This window comes from Vipera berus, assembly GCF_964194415.1.
Source record: "Vipera berus genome assembly, chromosome: 3".
Taxonomy (NCBI): domain Eukaryota; kingdom Metazoa; phylum Chordata; class Lepidosauria; order Squamata; family Viperidae; genus Vipera; species Vipera berus.
The window spans coordinates 64,553,868-64,574,575 of record NC_138204.1 but is presented as its reverse complement, the minus strand read 5'-3'; the positions used below and the strand labels follow the sequence as shown (position 1 = coordinate 64,574,575).

General features: G+C 37.8%; 1 protein-coding gene across 1 annotated transcript; it reads left to right on the top strand.

The window, feature by feature from the left end:
* On the top strand, positions 1–19,637 carry CDCP2 (CUB domain containing protein 2; the record flags this gene model as incomplete). Its single annotated transcript, XM_081324763.1, has 6 exons — positions 1–76; positions 5,939–6,286; positions 9,062–9,403; positions 10,819–11,172; positions 16,678–16,856; positions 19,320–19,637. 6 exons carry the CDS (start codon positions 1–3, stop codon positions 19,635–19,637), a joined length of 1,617 nt encoding a protein of 538 aa, XP_081180889.1.
* Between the last annotated feature and the right edge of the window lie 1,071 nt (positions 19,638–20,708).

Sequence of the window (20,708 nt, the reverse complement as noted above, 5' to 3'; positions counted from 1 at the left end):
ATGCCCCAGATGCTTCTGAAATACTTTTTCACCATAATTTTCTTGAGCACAGCAAATGGAATAAATGCCAAGACAGGTAAATTAAGGGGCTTCAGGGTGTAGATGCAGCATTCTCAATTTTGTTTGCAAAGTCCTTAATTTTTAGATAGAATGTCTTAAGTTTCTTCTCCAGGCCCATCTGAGAGATTTCCTACAGAAAATTAGCTGCCGCTGAGGGAATTATTGTGCATACTAATGACACACTTTGGGCAATGTATTTCAGCAGTCTGTTTGGGGTATATTTGTACATTTTTTAAGCTTGAGACTACAAATGTGTATAACCCAGCCTAGAGACCTAAGTGTGATCAATTGTCAAATGGAAGCAGATCCAAATATTAACTCCCTATTGGAATGAATGGGAAACATGAATGCCACCTCATGGCTGTGACAGACTGGAAATTTCTTCCCCTATTCCTCCTGTGAAGATTAGGCATGACAGGAGAGGAGAACATTTGTACAGGCGATCCTCAGCACAACTGAGCCCAAAATTTCCATTGCTAAGCAAGACAGTTGTCAATAGAGTTTTGCCCCATTTTATGATCTTTCTTGCCACAGTTGTTAAGTGAATCACTGCAGTTGTCATTACTAACACGGCTGTTAAGTGAATCTGGCTTCCCTATTGACTTTGCTTGTAAGAAGGTTGCAAGTGGCGTCACATGATTGCGAGACACTGCAGCTATCATAAATACAGGCCAGCTGCCAAGCAACTGAATTTTGATCATGTGATCCTGGGGAATGAGGCAATGGTCATAAGTGTAAAAAATCATCATAAGTCCCTTTTCAGTGCCATTGTAACTTTGAACATTCATTAAATGAATGGGGGTAAGTAGAGGACTACTTTATTATTTCATACTATTCCACTGATAGTTAATATACTTAGTGTATTACTTATGTTATTTATGTTTACAATAGTCTAAACGTGGCTTCTATTTTACTAATTTTCCATTGAGCTCTTAGGATGTACTATCTGTAGGCAAGTCTATTTGAGTAAAATTAAGGAAATATGGTTAAATATTTGCAATATGCAAAGAAATACTGCAGGGAAAAATCCCCATCTTGATGATGAACTCACACCAAAATTCTGTCCTAAACTCTGTTGAAGTACCAGTCACTTTCTTTGATTAAAAAAAGATATTCAGTTCTGAAGAAACAGATGTCTTTCTCACCTTTCTCCCAGAATCTTTTCCTGAGAGTTTAACACAATGTTAAAAGGTAAAGGTAAAAGGTAAAGGTTCCCCTGCACATGCATGCTAGTCGTTTCCAACTCATCTCCATTTCAAAGCCGAAGAGCCAGCGTTTGTCCGAGGACGTCTCCGTGGTCATGTGGCCGGCATGACTAGACACCAAAGGCGCACGGAACGCTGTTACCTTCCCACCGTAGTGGTCCCTATTTTTCTACTTGCATTTTTATGTGCTTTCGAACTGCTAGGTTGGCAGAAGCTGGGACGAGTAACAGGCGCTCACTCTGTTACGCAGCACTCGGGATTTGACCCGCCAAACTGCCAATCTTCTGATCGACAAGCAACACTATGTTACTGACAATTAAATTGGCTTCCCAGATTTGACTTTGTTTGAAAGAGTCAGATTTGTAAAAAAATAACTGTCAAAACAGTTATCCTTTCATGTCATAATCAGAGAAGAGAATTATACTTACATTCAATGCGTAAATGGCAGCCAGGAAGCAATAGCAATAGCACTTAGTCTTATATACTGCTTCACAGTGCTTTACAGCCCTAAGTGGTTTACAAAGCCACCATATTGCCCCCAACAATCTGGGCCCTCAGGAAGGAAGGAAAGAAGGAAGGAAGGAAGGAAGGAAGGAAGGAAGGAGGGAGGGAGGGAGGGAGGGAGGGAGGGAGGGAGGAAGGAAGGAAGGAAGGAAGGAAGGAGCTAAAAATACAATTTTAAAAGTATGTTTTCCATAGAGAATGAGTAATTTCATAAAGTCAGAGAACATGATGTCCTGGAGAAACACATCTATGAAGCTGAAATTTAAATAAGATTTTTTTCTAATGTGGAATCTTCCAATTTACGTAGAAGGAAAAGGAATAATAAGGAAACTACTAAGATATTGAAAGTGTTATAATAATAGGTGAATTTAACTACTCTCATATAGACATGGTATAGGCATGTTCTGGTGAAGAAAAAGAAATAATGTCTGCTGGTTATGGACACAGTCATGGAGAAAGTAATTTTATTCATGTCAAAATAAATGCCCATATTGGCAAAACGAAATGCAAGTGGATCATAATGTAAGCAAAGAAGAAGAATTCAAGATACAAGTATCAAAGACCAATCATATTACTCTGAAACAGAAAACTATCAGGCAGCTGGTCTACTGAATAATGTAAATTCTAAGGAAAGTAAATGATGCTTCTGAAAAGATTAAATAATTTTTTAAATCTGTCCTTGTTGCACAATATAAAGGATATATCCAAGGACCATAAATCCAATCTGATGAAGATGATATTATCCATTCAGTCATGTTTGACTCATGGTGAATCTTTGGGCCAAGTGTCTCCACATCTTCCAATCTTCCACTACTACTTTGAGTTTTTCTATGCTGTGGCTGGTGTCAGCTTTGATGGTGTCCAGCCACTGTGTTCTTTGGTGGCCTGATTTCTGTTTATCGAGTCTAAACTAATTGCTTTCTCCAGCCAAAGACAGTGTGAGGATTTGGATCTGAAATTCTGTCCTTGTGCAGCTGACATTCATAGGGACAACTACATCTAGGAGAAACAAAACAAAAACAAATCTGTGGAATTATAGAATCATAACAAACAGTCAGTGTCAACCTCCGGAGTTAATGTGCCTGACATGATACTATCCATAAAGTAGAATACATGCTTTCTTCTAAAGTCTTACACATGCACCAAACGACTACCCCAACCTAGAGATAACAAAACCAAGTTGGTTTACCAAGGATATAACCTACCATGTAGTTTCTTGTGCTACAACTCCCCATATAGCATCCCATAGATTCCAATACTTTGGGAATCTACATGAATATATCAGGTCAGAGAGTTTTCTGCTGACATTAGATTCTCTGGGTGTGACAAGATTGTGGATTTGTGTATAGCACTTGTTTGAATAAAATTAAAAGAACGGATGACCCTTAGATATAATGAAAAATATGATTTAGAATTAAGACAGCATTTTTTTTTCTTTTGATATGGGAAATATGAAGATAAGAGGAGGATTGATATGAATAAAATGTTTAGCTATATAAATGTAATTAATATTGAGAAAATCATAACTGATAAAGATATTTCAAATACTGATGGGAAATCAAACCTTAACAAGAGCACGAAAAACAGGATATTGATTAATGAATTGACATTATTGATTTATGAATTGATATTATTGTTATTTCTATGATAACATTTCTATGAGAGAGATCTCAGAGTCCTAGTGGACAATCACTTAAATATGAGCCAGCAGTGTGCTGCAGCTGCCAAAAAAGCCAACACAGTGCTAGGCTGCATTAACAGAGGGATAGAATCAAGATCGCGTGCCTTGGTAAGGCCACACCTGGAATACTGCATCCAGTTTTGGTCACCACGATGTAAAAAAGATGTTGAGACTCTAGAAAGAGTACAGAGAAGAGCAACAAAGATGATTAGGAGACTGTAGGATAAAACATATAAGGAATGGTTGCTAGAATTGGGTATGTCTAGTTTAATGAAGAGAAGGACGAGGGGGGACATGATAGCAGTGTTCCAATATCTCAGGGGCTGCCACAAAGAAGAGGGAGTCAAGGTATTCTCCAAAGCAACTGAAGGCAGGACAAGAAGCAACGGATGGAAACTAGTCAAGGAGAGAAGCAACCTAGAACTAAAGAGAAACTTCCTGACAGTTAGAACAATTAACCAGTGGAACAACCTGCCTCCAGAAGTGGTGAATGCTCCAACACTGGAAGTTTTTAAGAAGAGACTGGCCAGCCACTTGTCTGAAATGGTATAGGGTTTCCTGCCTGAGCAGGGGGTTGGACTAGATGACCTCCAAGGTCCCTTCCAACTACTTCTTCTTCTTCTTCTTCTTCTTCTTCTTCTTATTATTATTATTATTATTATTATTATTATTATTATTATTATTATTATATTAGTAAAATATGATGAAGATGCTTATATTTAACTCTGTATACATTAACAGTACCAAAAATTGTAACAGTGTAATGAGGGGGAAATGGAAAAAATATAGAGAAGAAAGGAGGATCAGGAAAAAAATACTGGATTGTGTAGTACTGAACAGATTTATATTGAAGAAGTTACTTTAGCATAAAGCCCTCCGCCTTCCAAGTTCTATATTTGTTGAATAAAATTTTAATGGGAACTGAGCTACGCAGTTAAAAACTAAAACACCTAGAGTATATTGGAATCTAATAGCTCATTTGGTTTTTAGATTTCATGTAATTGCTGCCAAAAGTTTAGACTCAAACAAGGTACAATTATTTAATGGCACTTGAAGAAAATACTTGACCTGCATTTGAGTATTTTTATGGCTGCGATCATAGCAAATCTTTCAGGGTAAATTCCTACTGAACTTGGTGAGAGTCATTTCTAATTAAATATGAATATGGCCCTTTTGTGCATGCTGCAAAACAAAACTTACAGTCCAATGGGTAATTTCAAGAAATGTTAGGGATGTAAACACATATTGAGGATATTGTCTATTATTGGACTAATGGTTAAGCCTGGAAATGCAATTATCATTTTGACTTCTATAACTAAATTATTTTGTAATGATACATTACTAACTAGGAGTTTTCTAAGTATGTTGACTAATCAAAGAAATGTAACCCCTAGTTGTTAATTCTGTTATATGTGCTCAGTAATTCAATTTTATATACCACATGGTGGAACTTGTTTGCAATGTATGTATGTATGTGCACTGCTTTTTTTCCTTAAAAAACCATTGTAAGGTATAAACAGAATAGAAATGATCTTTAATTAAAACAATTAAATGAAACAATCAAGAATAAACCTACCTACTCTAAAATAACTACCTATTTGCTGTACATGTTACCCAATTTTATTTAAATGTTCTTTTCAGTCAACCGAGTCTCCCAAATTCTTGAAAGATTGGCATAGACATAGAACATTACACTATGGCATGTTTAGTATCTTTAGTCATTTACCTGGATATATATCAAAATTATTCCCAAGACTGATTGGGAATTGACTTCAATGAGTAAAAATAACTTTGAGTCACTCTTTTTCAACTCAACTCACCTCCAAGGGTAGTGATTGTGGGGGAAATTGGATGAGGAAGGAGCATTAGATATGTTTCCTACTTTGAATTTTTTATAAAAATAAAAAATGGCATACAAAATCTTTTTTTTCAGTTGAGTTTTAGATAAGCATTAAAAAGATATTTATAAGAAATATAATCTATTATGCACAATCTGCATGTGGTCTTTAATCCTCCATCTTACAGCTCCAGATTCCTCCTCGTCAGGGCATAGGGAATATTATTTTTTGTAAAAGGGAAATGACTAACTTGAGCCTTGCACACTCAAGGCTCATTGTGTGCGAGTCTGCACAGAATTCCTTTAAAAACATCAAAATTAGCCTATTTTAGCCCACTTTGGAGACATCGTGCCTTTATTTTAAAAAGGCAAAAAAAAGTGTAGGCTCAGTCCTCAAAAATGTATCTATCCCTGGTCTGCACAGTCTAAGTAAGGGAATTAAATAATTACAAATTCACCTGTTCATGTTTTATCCTGAAGCTTAATACTGTAATCAGGGTCAGGCCTGGTTAGTTTGGGAGGGAAAAACTATTTGGAAATATCAGTTGGTGTAGGCATTTTAACAAGTTTTTAGAACGAGAGGGGACAACATGCAGAATGTGACCTGTTCTAGTTACTAATCTGTTCTTCGAATGTTGATATTTTCTGTAGGCATTAAATGTGGTGGACTTCTGTCAGCATCATACGGCAATATTTCAAGCCCAAATTTCCCCGGATTTTATCCATATGATACAGATTGTACATGGCTCATAGTAGTAACAGAAGGATCCTCTGTTCTGCTCACTTTTCAACATTTTGACCTGGAATATCATGATAATTGTGAATTTGATTACATCAAGATCTTCAATGGGATTTCTGAAGACCAAGGAAATTTGCTTGGTAAATTTTGTGGCACAAGTTTTCCTCCACCATTTATATCATCCTGGAATATCTTGACTCTAATATTTCACTCAGATAACCATGTGGCCAGTCAAGGATTCTCAGCAGTTTACCAAAAAGGTCAGAATTGTTTTCACCTGGATTTCTCCTAAGAGTTACTACATTATATAGTAGTATTGTAGAACCACTATCATTTTAGGGTGCTTGAGAAGCTGTAAGTTTCTACAAAGGATGAGATGAAGCAATTTCTGGCAATATGTAAAAGCCCCACTGTGGAATTTTGGTAACAATAAAGAAACATAGACAATGCATAAGCAAACTGGTTTGCTAACTTTTCGTGTATCTTAATAAGCCCAAAACCAGTAAACCACATTAATGCTTAGAGGGCTGTATAAATCTAGCATTTGACACACACATCTCTAAAACACAATGTAGTCAGTTTGATTCTGACTTTATGTGATGTGAACTTGGCCATCAGATTCTGCAAACTATAGGTTATACCTAAAGTATTGTCCAAACCTGACCATTAGATTCATTCAATGGTTGTTAAAGCAAGCTATGGCTTAATGTGTATAATTCCTTGGGTTGGTTGGTGTTTTAGGTTTCTCTTGTAAAATAGGTACAACTTCCCATGTTTCCAGGTGCAATATGCTACTATTCTGTACCTCAAGAAATTATTCCTTGAGTAGCTTTAAATAGAGTACATTTTCAGTTTAATAATGAATGCAGTTTGTTCTTTTCCTCTGGCCTTTGGGGAAATGCTTCAAAACTACCAAAAGCATCTAGAAAGCAACCTGCTATCTACAATATTTATATTTTTCTTGCAATCAACAACATGCAATTAAGTAGTTTGTTCCATTCATCTTTATGGAGCTTAGAAATAACTCAAGTAGTATAAATTATTCCAAGCCAGTTTATCTAGTGATTAAGGCACCAGGCTAGAAAGTGGGAGACTGTGAGTTTGAGTCCTGCTTTAGCCATGAAAGCCAGCTGGGCTAGCTACTCTATTCTAGCCCAACAACAGGGTTGTTGTGGGGAAAACAAAGAGGTGTGTTGGATATGTTCACCTCCTTGAGTTATTTTTAAAGATAATAAGGGTGGGATACAAATAAATAAAAGGGACGTGGTGGCTCAGTGGGTTAGGACGCTGAACTTGTCGATCAGAAGGTCGGCAGTTTGGCGGGTCGAATCCCGAGTGCCGCGTAACAGAGTGAGCGCCTGTTACTCATCCCAGCTTCTGCCAACCTAGCAGTTCGAAAGCATGTAAAAAAGGCAAGTAGAAAAATAGGGACCACTACGGTGGGAAGGTAACAGTGTTCCATGCGCCTTTGGCGTCTAGTCATGCCGGCCCCATGACCACAGAGACGTCCTCGGACAAGCGCTGGCTCTTCAGCTTTGAAACGGAGATGAGCACCGGCCCCTAGAGTCGGAAACAACTAGCACGCATGTGCGGGGGAACCTTTACCTTTACCTTACAAATAAATAAATAAAAAGGTTTGTACTTATTCTCTGAATTGTACAAACAACTCTCTTAAAGAGACCTTATATAAGAATATTAAATAAATGCCACATATTTCCAAAATATCCATTTAAATATTGTTCATTCTCTGCCAGTGTAGAGCATAAGTTAAAATGTTGGACTCAAGAGGACCAAGTCTCTATCAGCTCAACCTACTCTATAGAACGATTGAGGGATAAAGAGAATGGTGAGCTTCTGAATAAAGGGCAGGATATAATTTAATAAATAAATGTAACATGACATTTCATTAAAATTTCATGATGTGTATTAAGCTATTTTGAACTGCTCAGGCAGCAAGCCTGCTCTGAAATCCTAACCCTAGCATGAAACTGGCAAAATGGCAAAAAAAAATCACTTCATCAGTTTTATAGCTGAGCAGGAACTGTTTATGGAACTTGCCAGTCATTTTTGGAGTCCAAAGTGCTTTGAAAACCTTGCTCAAACTTCCCTCAAAAGCAGTTACCATTCTATATTAAAGCTTTAAAAATGGCATCGTGGGAACATCAGATATTATCATGCAAAAGTCCTAATGATTTCTTTCAAACATAGTGCACTCAGAGTGTAAGTGCATGCGCGCGCACACACACACACACACACACACACACACATATTCATTTATTCATTTTTCTCAAAGGTATTTCATGAACACTGATCCAAAAGATCCAGAAATCACACTGGATTTTTTTTCCACTCAGAGGTCAGCGGCAACAGGAAAGGCTTTCAAGGTTTATCCTACTCTCCCTCCCATGGTGGTTTTATTGCTTCTTCCTTATTGTCTTGCTGTAATTGAAAGCAGAAATGACCCAACCATTTGAAACTCCGAGCTGTAATCTCCAAACCATTAATGATGCGGAAGGAAAGCTTATTGATTTCAATATGACTACTCCAGAGTAAACAATCTGAAGATAGGATTTATTATTATTATTATTATTATTATTATTATTATTAGCCAGGCTGCATGTGGGGTTAATAGTATGTTTTTATTTCAGTTTGCAGAAATGCCACGACAATTTTTTGGTTAATAGTTTTTTTTTTCATTGTGAAATTATGGTAACTGAGCACTTCATCATCCAGTGCTTTTCAGATTTAGTGAACTAGCACATCCCTTCTTTTATATATTAAACCAGTGATGGCGAACCTTTTAGAGACCGAGTGCCCAAACCACAACCCCAAACCCACTTATTTATCGCAAAGTGCCAGGGCCGCATCAGCATTGTGGTGTCCTCAGGGGGGCATGGGGATGTGGCCCACTGGGTGGGCATGGCTGCAGTTATTTCCCGTGATGTGGTGGAATGCATCTGGAATCCACGGAGGAAATTTTCTAATTTCTATCTCTGTGTTTTATTTTAATACATATTGTGTTTTCTTGCTTCCAGATGTTTGTGGGGGTGTGCTCACAGGATTGTCTGGATCAATTACAAGCCCTGATTACCCAGAAAATTATCCCAACAATGCTGAGTGCCATTGGGTCATCCAAGGAACATCCAACTCTGTTATCAAACTGATTTTTGTTGACTTCCAGATGGAACACAGTGAGCAGTGTAATTTTGACTATGTGGCCATCTTTGATGGGCCCACAATGGAAGATGCACTTCTCAGTTACTACTGTGGAAATACGAAACCTCCAGAGGTGGTATCTTCTGCACATGAACTGTTGGTTGTATTCAAATCTGACTTTAACATTGCTAACAAAGGCTTCAAGGCCTATTTCTTTTCAGGTGTGATATAAAGATCAATATTTATCACAAATCAGTATTATAATACCAAATGTATGAAGTGATTTTGGAACCTTCTTGGAAAATAAATCCAAATATTTTTTTTAGACTTTTGGAGATACATAGATGATGATAGATGGATAGATAGATGGATAGATGGATAGACAGACAGATAGATAGACAGATAGACAGATAGAGACATGTTTTTAAATATTTTTAACAGTTTATTTAACCCTGCATAGCTTTTTATTTTTATTTTTTAGCTTTTTAAATTTATCCCAATTTTCTTATGCTGCTCTATGCCCATAGTAGATTTGATTGAGTCAAATGATAATATCCACTATTCTTTGCCCAAAACATGAGATTCTGCCTACATTGAAAGAGCCTCCTTCTTTTAAAATCAACAAATGAAATGAAACTCAATTATTCAAAGTTTTCCAGCCTTCTTAATGAACCTTAAGCAATTTGTGTATTGTTAATAGAAGGGTTCCCCCAATGCTACCTAAGGCAACATAACATTGGCTCCACTATCCATTGCCTCTGATAATATCTTTTTTTTTAGTACATTGAATATTTTTTTCTGAGTATACTGCCACTTTATTTACTATATTCTGGAGAACCTAAGCTTCAGATCAGCTTAGGATATGTGGCACATATTCAGAACAGATCTTGACCACAAAAAAAATGTGAGTAAAAATCCCAGGAGCATGAACATTAAGAGACAGGCATTGAGGTGGTGGAGGTGGTGAGGAAGCACAAAACCGAGGAACTCTCATCTCTGGAGAAGTGAAGAAGCTTCTTGGATGAGAAGCGAAACATTTTCAAAGGGAAAAAAAACCCAAGAAAGTCCAGTTGCCTTTTAGAAAAGCACCTTTGGGACACTCAGATGAAAGAAATCTGAGTCTGGGCCAAAACTGTAACCTGAATAACTTGTCTCAGACAAGACCCTCCCTAGTTAATATGAAGATAAGAAGGGGGGGGGGAGGAAACGCATTGCAAGATTCTGTGACTGTAACCTTATCATAAAAGTAGCATTAGCATGAATGGCTTTGGTTTCCTAATCTGGTCTGTCTTGAATGGCTGACAATGTTAGACTGAACTTCAGCATAAAATTCTCCTGACATTGGCTTCTGATAACGATAGGCTTAGATAGCTGCCTCCTGCTATCAGCTACTCATAGTGGCCCACTTTTCCAGTTTTAGCTATTTTTAGCTTAGGCCACCAATATAATGGTGTATGATTTCTATTCCTTGTATCATAGCTTCAAACCAAGTCTGAGTAGACTGAAAACTATTTTAAAAAATGCATTGAAGTAAAGGAAGAAGTTTGAAGACAGAATTTCTGGGTGGTCCTGCACAATAAAAGGAATGTTTTTGTTGCTTGCCATTGCATTTCATTTGTTTTTCCTTTGCAACCAGGTGCATGTCAGGAGGTGTATACCGCTGTCAAAGGAAACTTCTCCAGTCCTCAGTATCCACACTCTTACCCCAATAATATCAAGTGTCGCTGGACCATCCAGTTGCCGCTAGGTTATCGAATCAAAGTTTTTTTCCTGGACCTGGATCTCGAGGGACGGAACAGCCTGACAGATGGTTGTGATTATGACCATTTGGCTGTGTTTGATGGAGGTACTGAGAAGGCATCTCTGCTAGGAAAGTGGTGTGGGAGAGAAATGCTATCTCCAATTATATCCAGCAGAAACAACTTGCTGTTGGTACTTCACACTGACAGGAATATAGCCAACCGAGGTTTCTCGGTAGCATATTTTGGAGGTAAGCTCTATTATTGGATAAACTATGTGGAATAAAATAAATTAAAAAATGTGAGGATCAAGAGAAAAGCAAAATAGTTTGAAGATAATTAGCTCACAAAGGTTCTAGAATGCTTCTATATGGAGATTAGCTTTCACTGAATAATGAAACCCACAGTAACTAATTCCTACACTGTATACTTATATCAGCCAACTTTATTTTTCCCCCCATTGTTACATATAAACATGCTTTTCAATGTACCAGAAGGTTCCAGTTTGAATCAGAAACTGCTAAAGGTATTCTTTTGAATGTTCTAGATTTGAACTTTTTAATTGGAAATTTCCCCACCTTCACCGAAAATCTATGTGGCCATGAATAGGTCTCCTGTTGCCTCAACTCCTTCTTGACCATTCCAGGAACTGCATCTTTATGAGCATTTTTGATTTTGCTCATCATATACACTTTTCTTTTCACCGTAGCATTTTTATTGTATTTTATTGTGTTGTTATTGGATAGAATTTTTTTTCCACACCAGCAGAATGTCCAGCTTTATGGCCTGAGAGCACTTCCAGAGATGTTCCGCATAAATGCAGGCAACTTCATTATTTGAATTGCCTTATTTTTGTAGCTGATTTAGAATTGGGTTGAGGTGTTCAGGATCATCTACTTATTTTTCTGTCCTAATTTTACATCCACACATATATCAGTCTTAATATTTTGAAGGTGTTAAAAATATACAGTATGTAACACAAGATTTGTACCTTATTTCTGTATAAGAATTATGTTTGATCATTATTCTATAGACATATTAGTGGTATCATCTCAAACTATAGATGCTGTTCAAAACATTTTTCTAAATATTTCTTCCAACTAAAGTATGAGGTCGTGGAATATGTACTAATTTCTTTTCTCTGTACTCATAAAGGGACCAGTTTGAGATACATCTGTTATGTATTTGCAGAAGGCATCAGCTCGGCTTTGTTCCTTTGCTCTGGTCCCTCTATCCCCCCTCAAACGAATAGGTTAAAAATGCACCTTTTTTTCAATACTGAGGAATTTAAACTGGTGCTATGGATATGATCACAGACTGAAATTATTCCAAGATTGCTCACTACACGGTGAAAAATGAACTCCAAAGGGAAATAAAGTTTTCCAAGCACTGCTTTAATATAAATGGGGCTGCCCAATATGTATAATCTCTCTGGCAGTGGTGTTAAACTCTAGAAACATTGGTGAGCCAAAAATGTAGTTGTTTAGTTCTGATCATTATGTTAAATTTAGCCTGGTTACTTCTCTGGGATTCTTCTTTGGCCTTCTTGTGGTTACCAGTTTTCAACGCTGCAGCAAAAGCAGAGACCACAGCTGGAAAAACTTCTACCAAAATATATTTTAGACAAATTTTAGACCTATTTCTATTTGTTTTTTGGTTTAGAGCTTTAAATGGATGATCTGCTTACATTATTTGCTGCCAATGATATAAAACTCCACCATACAACTGTCAATCTCTGTACAAAACTATTCCCTTATCTCTGATGTAGATAGCAGACAAATTGTTGTCCAATCTTTTCTTAAAAACTTCCAGTGTTGGAGCATTCACAACCTCTGGAGGAAAGTTGTTTCCACTGATGAATTGTTCGTGTGTGTGTGTGTGTGTGTGTGTGTGTGTGTGTCACTTCCGGAAGTCCGTTCTGGGCCTGGGCAACAAAAAATTATCTACCATTTCTGCCAAACTGGTGCGAACTGGCTGAATCCCACCACTGTATATAGTCCTCATAACAGTTCGTTTAGTGACTGTTAAAAGTTACAACAGCACTGAAAAATGTGACTTATGACCATTTTTCACAGTTACAACCTTTGAAGCATCCCCATGATCATGTGATCAAAATTCAGATGCTTGGCAACTGGTCATATGTATGGCCATTGCTGTGTCCCAAGATCACGTGATCCCCTTTTGTGACTTTCCGACAAGCAAAATCAATGTGAAAGCCAGATTCAGTTAACAACCAGTTTACTAAGTTATCAACTGCAGTGACTCACTTAACAACTGTGGCAAAAAAGGTCATAAATTGGAGAAAAGCTCACTTAACAAACACCTCACTTAACAATAGAGATTTTGGGTACAATTGTGGCCGTAAGTTGAGGACTACCTGTACATACAGAGACAGGCATCTGAATTAATATAAAAATTACTAATAACAATAATGATTTTACTACAGGTAGCCCTTGTTCAGTGACCACAACTTAGATTGGCAACTTGGTTATTAGGCAAAACAGTCACTAAATGAAACTGGGACAATGCTTATGGCCTTACTTCAACTTTTCTTTGCTTTTTTTAAAATAAAAGTTTTATTAATTTTTAAAAATTACAGTCTTTAGTCAGGGTGACAAGTATGCCTAAATATTTTCCTTTATTGCCAGCTGTTCTCCTGAGCTAGGAATCACCAAGCAGCCAGGAAGCAAATTATAGTGCTGTACACAATCCACCGATGTCAATCAAAGTCCATTTTCCACTCTTAAAACAAAGGATTGATTTCTTACACTTTGCCTCAATGATTGTTTTTTTCAAAGAGAAAATCTTAACAGTTATCTCAGTTCTCAAATTTATCAAAACTGTAGCTTTATGTTACTTGCACTTCAGTATTGTATGTTTCTGTCCCCTATAAAATTAAAACGCCGCTTCCATTTATATTCGGAGGTTTTTAGCTTCTTGGGAGCCTTTCCCAGGAAATTCAGTTGTAAAATAGTAAAAAAAAAAGGTCAATATTCTCACCCAGTTCCAAACATGCTGTATTAAGTAGTGCTTTTTTCTTCTTTGGTTGTCAGCAGCTAAAGGCCAGCCAGAGGAATGTAGCCGGTCTTTCCCCTGCCAGTTTGGAGGGCTTTCCTTGGATCGAATGGAAAGACTGCCATCTCTCCATGATCAACAAGACATCCCTCCTCTTCATTGCCTCTTCAGGGGTGATTTTAGAACCTTTTTAGGGCCCCAGCAGGGCAAAATTGGGCGCAGAAGGCAGAGCCCTGCCTTCATACGTCCTGTTCCACTGCGACACAAACTGGAAGTCAACTTTTCTTTGCTTTATAGACCTGCTAAGGTTATAAATTTAAAGACTGATTGTAAAATTACTTTTCCCTCACTGTTGTAATGGCAGACATTAAACAAGGATTATCTGGATAAAGCATCCATCTTTTGTTTTGTTTCGTCCTACTTTAGTTCCTCTCCATACCAATTTTTTATAATGTATCCCACTGTTTGAAAAAAATACTTTATATAATAGGTGTTGATATAATCACTAGATACTTAGGGTAATTAAACACCAACTTAGGGTAATTAAACATCAATATAATATTTCTGTTCTTTCATATAACCTCTTTTTAAAACTAGGTTGTTTTTTTTATAGGGCTGTCTTTCCTTTAGCGCTTGGCATATGTGTATTCTACATTGGCTGGTAGTATATCAGAACAGAAAGAGATAAGATTCTTACTTTAAATATTGAAATACTGAAGGCTGGCTTTTCCAGATCTCTAGTGTGGGAGACTTTGTGATGATGTCAGTTTTCTAAAATATAACTGGAGCATAGGACTCACAAAACAACCCAGTACTTTATGTGTTGAGTTTGGACCACAAGAAGAAGATATTAAAACTTCCTGAGCAACTGAAATGACTACAAAGGTTACATGTTTGGTGTAATGCTTGGCAAATACTATACATTTTGTGTTTCTTTGGAACATCTTTCATTCAGTTTAGTAGAGAGAATTTTTTTAGGCAATCCTTCAAAGATGCAAAGAATTCTAGAGAAACATAGTATTTTAGTGCTCTTTTACTTACGATTTGTTGAAGAAGAGAAATGTATCAATTTATTTATTTATTTATTTATTTTAATTCCATTTATATCCCGCCCTTCTTCGAAGACTCAGGGCGGCTTACAAGCTTAGCAGTAGCCTTCATTCTATGTATATGCCTGCTTATTAGGGCTTTCACACACACACACAAGCGGCATTATTACAAAGTCAGCTTATTGCCCCCAACAATCTGGGTCCTCATTTTACCTACCTCGGAAGGATGGAAGGCTGAGTCAACCTTGAGCCTGGTGGGATGCGAACCTGCACTAATTGCAGGCAGCTGGTGTCACTTAAGGAGGCATTAGCCCACTGCTCCACCAAGGCTCATCAATGTCCTTCTTCCCTCCTCTCCTTCTAGGAATGTTCTACACTCCTGATAGCTTCTCACATATCAGTTAAATCCAAAGGGAAGATACGAGAGGAGAATTCCTATTTTATATATAGATTTTCAAAACTTGTCACTGCTAAGAACTCTACCTCAGAGAAATTGTTGATGTTCTCTTTCCTCTGGAGAAATTTGGATAAACTGCCATCCAATTTCTCTGGCCATGGATCTGATGAAGAATTAGAATAATTAGAATAATAGAGTTGGAAGGGACCTTGTGGGTCATCTAGTCCAATCCCCTGCCGAAGCAGGAGTCCCTACATCATTTCTGACAGATGGCAATCCAGTCTCTTCTTGAAAGCCTCCAGTGATGAAGCATCAACAACATCTAAAGGCAGTTTGTTCCATTGGTTGATTGTTCTCACTGTCAGGAAAGTTCTTATTTGCAGGTTGAATTTCTCCTTGATGAGTTTCCATCCGTTACTCCTTGTCTGGCCTTCAGGTGCTTTGGAAAATGGGTTGACCTCCTCCTCTCTGTGACAGCCCCTCAAATAATGGAACACTGCTATCATGTCTCCTCTGGTCCTTCTCTTCACTAGATTAGCCATGCCCAGTTCCTGTAACCGTTCTTCATATGTTTTAGCCTCCAGACCCCTAATCATCTTTGTTGCTCTTCTCTGCACTTTTTCTAGAATCTCAACATCTTTTTATAGTGTGGAGACCAAAGCTGGTTGCAGTATTCTAGGTATGGTCTTACTAAGGCTTTATAGAGTGGTATTAGTACTTCACATGATCTTGATTGAATACATCTGTTTTTGCAATTTTTTGGGTGCTGTTCTATGTACTATGCTTCTATCTAAGTTCAGTATTCTGACTGAAAAGACATATACAGAGGCATGTACACTTGGTCATATTTTCAAAAACAACAACAGCAATCTTTTGTTGCCCACCAATTCCTTGGGGAAACTAGAGATCATGAGATCCCAACTCTAACCCTAACCTGTTTCCTAATCAATTTCACAATCCTGTCACATCCAGAGAATCTAATGTCAGCAGAAAACTCTCTGGCGTGATATATTCATGTAGATTCCCAAAGTATTGGAGTCTAGGGGATACTATATGGGGAGTTGTAGCACAAGAAGTACATGGTAGGTTATATCCATGGTAGACCAACTTGGTTTTATTATCTCTAAGTTTGGGTGGTAGTTTGGTGCATGTATAAGACTTTAGAAGAAAGCATATATTCTACTTTATGGATAGTATTGTGCCATGCTCATTAACTCTGGAGGCTGCTGCTGACTGTTTGTTATGATTCTATAATTTCACAGATTCCTTCTTTGTTTTGTTTCTCCTCAATGTAGTTGTCCCTATGAATGTCAGCTGCACAAGGACAGAATTTCAGATCCAAATCCTCACACAGTCTTTGGCTCAGCTGGAGCGAAATAAAATCTACTTAGGAGTCCCCTCCTGCCCTGCACAAGTGGTTGGCTTGACCTTTCGGATACATGCAAGATTTGAAACCTGTGGCACAGAACCGCAAGTACGTTATCTGTGTTGAAAGGGCAGAGTTTTAGCTACTAATGCTGAACCAAGATGAAAGGAGCTGTCTACCTATGGCCCATATATATAGTAGCAGTTGTGTTATTATGAAAACCACAGAAAGGTCCATTGTTCCTGTAACATCTTGATCATGATAGCATCTACCACTGAATGTGTTTCAGAGGTTTGGTGAGGAAAATCCTCTTCTCTGAAGTCCTCCTCACCAATCGACACTACCATTTGCTTTGCTAGCTGAGCACAAATAATTAGAAACTGCAAGACTAACATGTTCATGAGATTAACAACGATACACTCATATCATTGGACAATTAAGGCAGAAGTCAAAAATGATCATTACTGAAGAAAAGGTCATCTTATATAGATGTTTATTTAATATATTGAATCATCAGTCATAGATATGTTGGTATATCGGCAATGAACTCACTCAAAGTAGCACACAAAAGATTCCTGATAAGTTTTATACCCGCTCATGTATACATATACACATTAAAAAAAACCTCTGATATTTTAGAGAGGAAGATAAAAGGAAATGTTAATTTGCCTTTTTATGCATTGGATATACCTATAAGATATGGTAATTTATGACATGAAAATATATGTGGTGTCGACCTATACATCTCTAATGACTCAGAACACATAATTTTGCTCAGTGCCCTATTGAAGCATCCATTTGGTCAAGTAGTCACAGGGATTTTGGGTCTTCCTCTATATTATTATTATTTTATTTAATGTGAGGTTTGTAAGTTACTGCTTCTCCTTCCTTCCTTCCTTCCTTCCTTCCTTCCTTCCTTCCTTCCTTTCTCTTTCTTTCTTTCTTTCTTTCTTTCTTTCTTTCTTTCTTTCTCTTTCTTTCTTTCTTTCTTTCTTTCTTTCTTCTCTACCCTATATAGTATGTAAAACTATATAAGAAAATTGATTGTAGCTTACTTTCTTTCAAGGACACAAGCCCATTATCATTCTCTGGCTGATAGTTTGAGAAAATGATTTTTTTAAAAAGAAATTGTGAAGAAAAGCATTAGTTTATATGGAAAACTATAGTCTGTTTACCAAACAAAATAATTCCAGATGTTCCCTTTATATTTAAAACATACTCAAATAATATAATAAAAAACAGAGGACCAAACTAGATTTAACATTCCATCTTTTGTATTTAACCTGTTTGGGAATTTTTATTTTTGGGATCACCACAGGCAGGGAAATGGAACTTAACCCTTTCATTCCCTACTGAAGTCCTAGTGATCATTCTGCTTCTTTGCACTGAGAGAAAATCCTCCCTTGATAACGAACTGCTTCCAGAAAGAAAGTGTCTCAAATAGGGTCACTAATCGCTACCCAGTCCAATTAAGGCATCAACCTCCTACTGCTACTTTTAAGTTTTTTTAAAAAAGTCATAATGGATGTCCCACTTCACGATAATCAGTTTGACCCCAGAATTTTAGTACAGTCTTTGTGCACATAAACTGGGCATTTATCGTCAGGGAAGGAAAGAGGGTTGTTTATGTTGTGAATTTCAGCTCATCTATGTTATTTTATTTATTTAAGAACTTTATCATGTCAGCAGTCTTAAGCAAATAACTCTGGGTGGAACACAATACAAAACAATAAAATCATCATATATACAAGTACAAGCAAACATAATAAATGCACAAGTACAAAAGCTGAGGCAGCTCATGCATTATCTTCAATCCCAAACACTATACTGGGTTCCTATGCCCTTAAAACCTAAGGAAAGAAAAAACAAACAAACCCAGATTTGTACAGCCTTCCCAAAGGCCCAAAAGGTCAAGGATTTCTAATCCACAAGGTAGGTACCACAACCTGTAAAACATATTCTTTTATAGTTCATTGGGGCAGCTACAGAAGATTTCTCTGCCGGTGGTGATCCCAGAAATAAAAATAAAAACACCCAAGCAGCTTAAATGATTTGCACGCCATGGCTCTATTTAAACCGTTTTATAATATGTTCTAAGTGGATCCTTATCTCAGTATGTGGTCACAAAAATATTGGCATTGTTCTTCACTTCAAAACTTCATCTGTATATCCACAAAGCTTCGTACCATTTCGAGCCAGCCTACCCATTTATCACACTGAGAAGTTGCAAAATTACTGCACAATTTTCCCTCAAAAAAAAAAACACCTTACCTGCAAGTTTGTAAAGTCGTCTTGCCACCTGTCTCCTTTCAGGTTTGCACAATACAGCATCCGATTCTTCAAGCCAAATGCAGCTGGGAAAGCTGTGCCAGGCAGGCCAGCAAGGGCTCAAAAAGCATCCAGTTTTGCTTCCCGCTTGGCACCACAGGACTGAATGCTGAAAGCCATAATTTGTCACTTGTTGCTGCCCATCTTCAGCTTGCTCGAATGGCCTTATTTATCTGTATTCAAAGCTTTACGTACCAGAAACAGATTTATTTTTAAAAACTGTCCTTTCCTTCCCTCTTTTAGAAAAGAAACAACACGTCTGTGATTGTCAGCATTCTGTACATTGACTTTTCCGATGGAGACCAAGAGGATATTCATCAATACGAAGTGCAATGTGAGCCTAAAAGGAAAGAGGCCCTTGTGAATCTGATCTCTGGCTCTAATTCCTATAGGCTGAACCAGTATGCTGAGAATCTGGTGGAGTCCCAGCCAAAGGATGTAGGAGTGGCAGATGTCTATGAGAGCAAGGCTCAAGATACCAGTGACTTTGTCTTCATCAGCATCTGCGTCCTTGCTGGGGTTCTGATGGTGATTGCTATTGTTGGGTTAGTCTTATTATAGGCAACTGCCTCTTTGCTTGTACTCCTGTCCTGTTAGAGTTTTGTTGTTGTTTTTATTTACTGGGGTTACAGTGCTTTCAAAAAGTATTCTGAATGCACTGTAGACCCCCTTCACTTTTGTCAATTTTGTTATGCTATGGTCTGATTCTACAGTTGATGAAAATATATTTTTTTCTAATGACTCTACACTCAGTACCCCATAATGACAAAGTGAAAACAATATTTTAGAAATGTCTGTAAATGTATGCACTATATATAGCTGCCCATCTTACAATTGCAATTCTAAGCAGTGTACAAAGGATTAAGATCAAATAGCAAGAACACTTAGGCTTATATACCAATTCACAGTGCTTTACAGCACAGATTCCCAACCTTTTGGGACCGGTTACCTGGAGAGAGATTTTTCCGCGGACCAGAGGGGGCGTGGTTTTGTGTGCTGCCTGCATCCTGCGGATGGGGTTTTCCTTGTTTCTGCGGACCGGTTGCTGGCATGCTATGGCCCGCTACTGGTCCACAGACCAGGGGTTACAGCACTGTCTGAGTGGCTTACACATCAGCATATTGCCCCCAACAATCTGGAACCTCAGTTTACCAACCTTAGAAGGATGGAAGGTTAAGTCAACCTTGTGAGCCATAGGGATCAAACTCATGGCAATGGGCAGAGTTAGTCTGCAATACTGCATTTTAACCACTGCGCCACCCTGGCTAAATAAAAAGAAAATATTACAAACCACAATTATTAATGAAATGATGGCAGGCAAACCAACTCCAGCGATGGCAAGCAAATCAGCACAAAATCACACCTAACCTCCAGACTTTACGCTCAGTGAACAACCAGATCTTCAAGGAGTTATGACATGCTAGCAGGGTCAGGACCCCACAAATTGGCATGGTGTTGCAGGGGAGAGGCGCTGCAATAGAGAAGGCAAAATCCCTAGATTCCACCTGGTGGTATTGTTTAACAGGTGGGATCTGGAACCCTGCTAGATCCAATGGGACAGATAGAAAGAATTGGAGAGAGATGATCCTGCAAATAACCTGGTTCCATGCCACGAAGGGCTTTATAAGTCAT